Source organism: Tachypleus tridentatus, chromosome 9, assembly GCF_004210375.1.
Source record: "Tachypleus tridentatus isolate NWPU-2018 chromosome 9, ASM421037v1, whole genome shotgun sequence".
NCBI classification, from domain to species: domain Eukaryota; kingdom Metazoa; phylum Arthropoda; class Merostomata; order Xiphosura; family Limulidae; genus Tachypleus; species Tachypleus tridentatus.
In genome coordinates, this window is record NC_134833.1 from 43180867 (window position 1) to 43190113 (window position 9247).

The 9247-nt window shown below is 30.0% G+C and overlaps 1 protein-coding gene across 1 annotated transcript in view; it reads left to right on the forward strand.

Moving 5' to 3' along the window:
- LOC143227063 (telomere length regulation protein TEL2 homolog) overlaps positions 1 to 6793 on the forward strand; it is a 30340-nt gene extending 23547 nt beyond the window's left edge. Inside the window, exons 6-7 of the mRNA XM_076458607.1 lie at positions 311 to 382; positions 6635 to 6793. Of these exons, the coding sequence (XP_076314722.1) occupies positions 311 to 330 (20 nt within the window). The 3' untranslated portion in view covers positions 331 to 382; positions 6635 to 6793. The remainder of the gene's footprint in view (positions 1 to 310; positions 383 to 6634) is intronic.
- Positions 6794 to 9247: the final 2454 nt, after the last annotated feature.

A 9247-nucleotide genomic window follows, 5' to 3' on the forward strand; every position in this document is an offset into this window, starting at 1 on the left:
TTTACTGGACATTTTGTGTAATATTTGTGTAGGTGCAGCAATCATAAAAGTACTATAATGCTATAATTATTTTTAAGGCACAAAAATTTGCAAGTATATTAAGAGTAACAATTACAAAAAAAAAAACACATTTTTTGGCACAGTAATAAGTAAAATTATTTAATATAATTTACAGCCAACTAGTTTTGGTAGACATTACCATCATCAGGACAAAGTCTATACAAAAGTCTATACTTGTACAAAATATGAACAGATTTTATAGGTTTTTGGGATAGTGGTATAAAAATTAACATAGTTTATTGTATTGCAGGTTGCTGTGTATCTTACTAATCAGTTCTATGATAGAAACTACAACATAAGACAGAGGTTGGATATTTTAGAGGTATGACTTGAAAGTATGAATTAGCAAGTGAAATTTTTAGACTTAATTATCTTCAACTTCGTTTTAATGAAAGGTGAGAATGTTTTCACTCAATTTTTCATGTATTCATTTAAAATGTATGGAGTTATTACTTTCATTGTACACAATTCATGTGAAATATTAGATAAAATGAAAAGTATACACTGTTTATGATGTTTTTATACCTACAGTGTAATAATTCAATAAGTTTAACAACAGTTTTGCTACAAATTAGCTCTCTTAAGAACTATATAAAGTCACTTTAAAAACCATCTGTTACACTGGACAAAACGTGCATATGTGCTGTTCTCTAAACTATGACACTTTCAGCTTTCTTCTTTCTTGCTACTGGAAACTCTAATAATAATTTTCTCTTTTCTCGAATAGTTTAAATTAATATGCAGTTTTAAAGAAGTGTGTGTAGCTCTAATTATGTATTAATAAATGTCAATTGATGTAGTGTAAATTTTATTTATTAGATACCCCACTGATTGTTAAACCTATTATGTACTTTTTAGTATTCCTGTATGTCTTGAAATTGAGTGGAGTTTGTTTAGTTATTTACAAACAAAATACAAGTTGAAAGAATGTTATGACATTTTCTAATATGCAAATGACTGGGTTCACAGAATTACATGAAAATTTAGACTTTTTTAATAACAATATAAAAGTTATTTGTCCAATCATTAATGCTAACAGTAATGTGTGAATACTAAAGAACATATTTTACCATAGAAGGAAATGGAAGTAAAAGAATTTAATCATATAACCAACATTAAATAGATACAATGGAAATTCACTGGACCAAGTTTTTTATCAAAATTATTTTTACCAAGAGCCTGTAATCAAATAATTCAGAAGTTTCAAATTAACTCAGAGTAGTTGAATCTTTTCTCTAAAAAAAAGTTTCCTGTCATTTTATTTATTTGATGCTTTATATAAGGTTATTTTTTATGTCAGATCTTACCATGAATACATTGTAAGTTTATTTGTAGTATTCGTCAACACAACCAAGTATATTTGAAATTGTGCACGAGATATGTAATTGTAATGCTAGTTTGCAAAACCCTTGTTTTTCAGCTGATCTACATTTTGGAAACATTGTTAAAAGTACCTTACATTTCATTAAAATCAGATATTAATGAGATTAATTCTTTGTTTGCTAAAACACAGTTTGATTGTATATTGAGTTGGCAAATAGTCTGCTTCTTTAATGGATAAAGTTTTAAGGTGATATACTACATTTACAATTATGAAGCTAGTTTTTCTGTGTGTGGAGCCATATAAATTGCACTGTTGTGTATACAGTGTGAAAAATATAAACTCAGGCTTATTCTGAAAAGAAAATTATACGTGCATTACTTGAACATTTTTCTAAGTGGTATTTAGAAAAAATATTTAACATATGTATTTCTGTCAGTATTTTTCTATTTTTAAAAGTATATTTTTTTCTGATCCTTTGCCTATGAAAATTCTGTTTCTCTAGAGCTTCTTTTATGAATCTTTGTTTCTATAGTGAAAATGAACAAAATCTCAGGAAATTTAACTAATGTTTTTTTCTTGGAGAGAAAAAGTAATTTCTTTGGTATTTGTCACTAATTTCATTTACTTTTTGCCCAAAATAGTTCACCTCTTTTATAATTTGAAATTAACAAATATTATTAATAAAGTTCTAGTTTTAAGTCCTTGAAATCCATAACTACTTTGGCTCCTTGATTTGTTATCAGAGTAAAGATGATGCCCTTCTCATCTCATTTCATGACAAAAATAAAAGTAGTTATTGAATGTTTTCGAAATTGTACAAAAATGTTCCTAAAAGTATGTAGCTTCAAAAAAAAGTGAAATATCTAATTTTTATAATATTTCTAATATCTTTGTTATTTCATTTAGTTATTTGCACTAATTCTGAATAGTTTACCAGCAAGGTGATTTTATATGAAGTATGAAAAATATTATTTTTAATCTTATAATTTTGCATTTCATTTGCATGATCTCTATTACCTCATGAATGAATATCAAAAGATTTTTAGCTAAGTAAATGTTTATATTTTACTATCCATATTCTTTAATATATCATTAACCATATATTATCATCAACATACAGAGCAACAAAATCTTTAATATTAACAAATGGAAATATGTACATACCTTTCAATTCTTCACAGGAAATTACTAGAATACTCACGTTTTTCTTATATGCGTAATTTCATATATTTTTTCACTTATAATCTTTTACAGTCCAGGTGACAGGTTAAAGTTATAAGAATCATTAAACCATTCAGATATTATTTTTAAATATACACAATACATAATTAACTGAAATATAAAAATAAGATCTAAATACAATTTAACTGTCTCTCTAGTAGCGTAGAAAAGTAAGAAACCACTGTAAGTGGTATAGTTGATAAAGTAGACAACAGTATGAATGGTAGTTACATCTACTTCAATAGGAAAACTGCAGGGTAATTTCAAATTAACCATTGATGGAGTACAGTGGAAGATGAGATCAATATGTGTAGACTTGTGTCAACTAACTAAATATATGCTGTAGATCTGAAAGCAAAGTATAGAAGGTGAGCATGGCTTCTATCAAGGGTTGGAAAATTTATAGTTGTTACCCAGACAAAGCAACTAAAAACTTTAGTTGTCATGTGTCGAGTAGGTGAAACATACTTAGTGTCTACATACACATGTACATTGACAGATTATGAGACTAAGAGTGAACAGTATCTAAAATCAAGATTTTTCATAGCATGTGGATTTCATGATGTGAATACTGCAGTCTAAGTATTGTTTTAAAGGTTTCCTTTGAAACAAAATAACTGAAGCTTAGATAACATAAAAATCAAATTACAGCATTCATTATAGTGTTGATTTCATTTGTGTAAGTTGATAGTAAAGTAATTACTTAAAGTTTGAATGTAACTCAGTACATATGTAGAAAGGAATTTAAAAAATGGCACTGGGGAAGAAAGTTTAAGAATGTTTCAAAAAGGTTCTTCAATTTCTCACCTTGAAAAGTGTACAAACCCTGAATTAAAGTCCAATTCAAATAATTCATGTCATATCTCTTCTAGCACATACTGTTTTTAAAACAATTTCAGTAGGTCTTTCTCTCCTATGCTAACTGTTTACTTATAACAACAGTTACAGAAGATTTGAATTTACTTTTTTAGTTTTGGCATTACCTTGCTCTCAAGATTGGGTTTGAGTTATTCTGTCAATTTTATTGTTGGCTGTCACCTCAAGTCTCCTCTGATAGGAAAGGAAAATAGTTTAATGCATATCTAAAGTTTAGTCAGAAAACCAGCTAAGTTATAGTTGATTTTTTTTTTGTTATATGTTAATATTTTATGTTATAAATTGCACATTTAAAATAAATAAAACTTAAGTGCTAACAGCACACCTACAAAAAATAGGATTACTATTCATCAAGACTTTGAGAACAAAATGTACGATATCCATGAGCACCACAAGTGAATACTAAGTTTCCTGTATTTTGATTAACCATGCTGGCAATTTGATGTTATGTTTATTCTAAACTTTATGAAATGTTACTGCTTAGAAAAACACACTGATGAAAAGGAATATTTTATTTTAGTGTTACAATAAAATATCTGTTTAAAGTGTAGATTGTAGGTTTTTTAACACTAATAATTGGATTTTAGCTCTCATTCTGTACTGTATTCAGATGGTTCAAATCAGCAGCTAGAATTCCAGGGTGAAAAGTCTGAGCCATATTTACAACAAGTAATTTACATAGGAATACCTTTAACTGAATGTGCATGAGGTTTGTCCATTAGATTGATCCATATTGGTGAAGGAATGTTAGCTGTGACCCCCCTTGGACCCAAACTTTTTAGACAAGTTCAGTTGCCACCTGTGAAGTTTCATAAAGATCCATGATTGATGGCAGATAATTTCACACACAACAAATGGTCAAATGCAAATTTCTGATTGAACACTCTTTTAATACAGGACGTTTTGTCAGAACTAGAGAAATACAATCGAATATCTATGAAAGGCTCAAATGCCTGTTCTTTCTTGCCAGGACATCTACAACACAGTTTGGTCAACTTTAATATCACGGTGAATGTATAATGAGGCCAGGCCATTCAATGGATCTTCAGTGATGGTATTTCTCAAATATGTTTTGAGTCTTCTGAGAGTTAAAAAATGAACGTTCCACTGAGCTCGTTGACACAGGCAGCGTGGCAAATACTTTCAAGAGTCTAGAAATGACTGGGAACATTTCTGCATTGCACATTGCATATCCATCTATGGCATTTTTTCGTCTGTTGTTTACAAGTGATTTGTACCAAACCCTGAGTTCACCTACTGCAGCTAGTGAAGTGCTGTCAATGTCAGCCTTGTATATATTGATCAACTCTTTAATTTGGTCACCTTGTTGTGCTGTAGGTTCTGACCGTTCTATGGTAGATCCTGATTGTAGTAGACATATGAAGTTTGTAAGGAGAGTTTTGTGACTGGACAGACAGTCACATATTTGTGCAAGAAAGTGATCAACAAATGGTACAAATACAACAATATGAAAGTACTCCTCAGGGCTAGTGATTTGTGAGTTAGCACGGTACATCTGTCTTTTAGCCTGCCTTGGCATTATGATGTCAATTTGAAGCTCACTACACAGAGTTTGAGCCTCACAAAAAATATTGTTAAATTCATTCACAGTATTATTTTTGAGTGAATGGATTAAATCTTCCACTATTTCTGCGTGATGCATCGCAGCACCTAAATCAATGTTCTGTTGCTGCAGTAAGTTGCACAGAGGTAAACTAAAGGAAAACAATTTAGCAATGGTAAGTAGAGTGATGATGAATTCTGGCTGTGTTATAAAACACAACAATTGATTGGCTTGCGTGGCAGAATCTCTGTCTTGCCAACCTAATATGGTCTCAAGGGCATCTGCAACTGCATGGATTAATTCTAGAAAGACAATGACTCAATCATGCCTCTCAACCCACCGGGTGGGGCAGAGACTTTTCAGACTTGTTTTTTTCAATTCAGGTGCTTTATTCTCCACCAAAAGAGCCAAAACGTGCTTTCGTTTTGGTGTATTGAGAAAGTTTCCAATGCTAGAAATTACTCCCATGCAATTTTGCACAGGAACTTCTTTACAAGTATCAGAAATTGCCAAGTTTAGGGAATGAGCACTGCAGTGTACGTAGGGTGCAAGTGGGAATTTATCATTTATGTGTCTCTGGATACCATTGAATTTCCCACTCATAGAGGCAGCACTGTCATATTTTTGTTTTTGCAGGTAAGCCATGTTAATACCATATTTTGTCAGATTGGTTATGATAACATCAGCCAAGTTTCTGCCTGTCACATCATAAACAGGTATAAATTGCAAAAAATCTGTGCAAATTGCAAAAAAAGTCACTGTGCACTTATATATGTATATGATTACAAACTGCACAGCTACTTCTTCCGAACACCCTGTATTATATATATAGGCCTGTATATTTATTTATGATTAAAAAAATAAGACAAACATCTCAGTGTACCATTTTGACATTTGCCAAAAAGGTGGTCTCAGAATGCATAATTCAGGCTTTTCTTTTATGTTTTTATCAAAAAATTTTCCAGGGTGGCATGCCTCTGGACCCCCCTAGCATGGCTTCGTGCCTGCAACGCTTGCATCAAGCACTCAAACTAACCCTCCTCCGATGGCCATTTCTGGCTATGCCTCTGTTCAGTTTGCATATTGCATTTCCATAACTTATAGAACCTCCAAAACACATATCTACAGCTTTTTATAGTATTCCTGTATACTGTGTCTGATATTTACTCTTATTTATCATGAACTGTCAGTAAGTCAGAGTAAAATTAGTAGTTCCTAATTCTGACATCATATACATTATACCATGTTGAATGGCACTTTGTGAAAGTTCGTAGCATTTGAACTTAACCCTGCACGTACACCTTTGCATGTAGGGTTAAAGTTGTTTAGTTATGTCTGTGGCCACAATACATGGGTGTAGCCAGAATCATGCATCTGGCCATATCCAGGGAACACCTTTTTTTTTGCAAATATTCTAGAAATAATCATTTACCTTAAAAAAAAGAATCTAGTTCTTTCATATCAAACTGTTCTGCATATTAAAATAATTTTACTTGGAAGTGAAATGTCGTCTCTTATCTCATTATTCGTCATGTATTTTTTGCAAAAGGAGTTGTAAAGATATAGCTAAAATTAAATATATTTTTCAGGTTTTAACTTCAGCTAGTCAAGAACTTTCAAAGGTGCGTGTACATGTAACAAATTCTGACAACCAGTCATTTCACTTTGATGTTACACATAGTACAGTGTGGTGGAAGGAATTGGTAGAGAAAAGGATACAAAATAAGACGAGGATTATTTCTAAGGTAAGTAAATGTTTTCTTTAGGTAATGTAGACTTTTATCTGTCAAAAATAAATTTGACCAAAATTTAAAAAAGTTTTTATATGATTTATGTTTAAGGATTTGAATGATTGTTTATAATTTAGCTTTATAGAACTCACATCTGCTTTAGGTAATTACTTTTTTGATGCTTCTGTTCTTGTAAATGTAACATGAACATTTTAAATGTTTTATTTGTCAAGTAGTTGGTGTACAGAATTCAACTACAAACCTAAAGAACTTGCAGCATAAGACTTGTTTTAGTATGATTTTAATAGGTGAATATTTTTGATGTATAATAATAATTATTTTTTATTTGATGCATAAAATGTCTATGATAGGTTTATATTTTATTTTTTACACATACATGTGCTATTAATGTATCATATAAATGCAGGTCTACCAAGCTATTTTAACAGTATACTATATGAAAAGTAAGGATAAGAAATATATTGATTATTTTATTTAAGAAAAAAATATTATAATACAACCTGTGGTAAGTGAGAAACATGTTTGTTAATATAGTAACTTTTTTTTAGTGATTCATTTTTGCTTTAGCTTCATCATGATAATATTATTTCAGCTTCTCCAAGTTATCTGAGATCTGTTCTTAGGTACTTTTATCTTCAATATCAAATTTAATCCATATTTTTATACATTTAGTTTATCGATTATTTGTAGAAATAGGAAATGAAATGCATAAATAATCAATATCAGAGCTGACACCAAGAGTGCTAGATTCCATTTAATTTATCAAGCTTTAAAATTTTTAAAAATTATTGAAACACTCATATCAAACTTTTTTTAAAAAATGAAAAAGTGTTACTTATTTTAAAAAATAGCTTTTCATAAATTCTGTGCATATGTATATGAACATATGTATAAAAACTGTAAAGCAGTATGAAAAAATAATTGCATCAGAGCTTAGTGATGGCTTGTTTTGGTTAAAAGGTGAACATGAATGCATTATTATAGAAATATTACAGTCTAATTATTCAGTAACATTATCCTTTCAGTCTGAGATTTATTGTATTTCATAACAGTGCTAACATGTACTTATATAGTTGTTTGTCTGAACCATATTAGATCCAGCACTGGATATGGTATGCACGGGATGCTTTATTTTCCTAATATTTAACATTGTTTTGGTACTTCCACTGCAATTAGCTTTATAGAGCATAGTGTACATTTTACTTTCTGGTCCCTCCCCTTTGTGGATTATTTTCTTTCTTTCTCTCTCTCTCTTCCAAAGATGATTGGGAGGTGAATATCCAGCCAATTAGTGAAAGTGATGGCATGCAACAAAGCTAAATTAAAGAACAAAAAATATCTAAGCTGCTGTTATTTGCAAACACCCTTTTATTCTCAATATTCAACTTGAATATTTTTCACAGTTTTAAATTATCATTTAATCAGAGACATATCATGAATATAATTAGAATATCAATATTGAATAATTAAATTAATAATAAATCTCCAACTACAAGTAGTAAATAAATTAAAAAAAGCTCTTTGTCCAAATGAGATACATTGAATTTGTAAACTACACTAAGATAGGTAAAATTTTAAGAAAAGTGGTTATACTTCTGAAAATATCTCAGGATAGCAAAATTTCACTTACCTGTTTTATCAGATACAAAACAGTGGGTTTTAGAATAAATTAACCACTAGTCAGGGAATCACATACATAATGATTCAACTTTAAAAAAAAATGTCTTTATTCCATTGTAAACTCTGAATAACCATAATATATTCTGATAGGAGATTAAGGAGTAGCTTTTACAAAGTAGGCCAAAATGTTTTATGTTTATTATACTGTGTACAAATGCATGTTGGATAATGGAAAAATAAATTGTACTACTGTTTTGCATTAAGAGTAAAAAAAAAAACAATTATTTTTGGCACATTGAAAGGTAAATCTTTTATTATTAGTGACATTCAAGGAATTTTTGGTAACACAGGTAACATCAGCATGAATAGTATCTACAATGTTAGCTTAACCTGTATTCAATTACAACCAATAATGGGTCAGTTTTAAAAATAAGGTCAGGAAACACAGGAAGAAAATTAAATCACAAATGAGGGATTACTTAAAAACATTAAGTATTCCAATAAAATATGTTGATTGGTCCATAATCTCTATCTATACACAGATCTTTTTTTAATTTTATAAATACTCTCACTTAAGTTCATTTCTATATTTGTTTGTGCATTCCTTATGATCATTACATTTCACCAATCATGATTACCATGACTGTTCATGAAATGTTTAGCTAAAGTAGAGGACATAGTGTTGCCATGCTTCACACCATACTGGTGTTCTTTCAGGCTCATTTTTAATTTTCTTTTTATATGTTTTATTTACATTTTACTTCATCTGATTTGGTAACTTTGATCTTCATTTTCAATGTTTTCAGGATTTTTGAGCGTTTTGAAATGGTT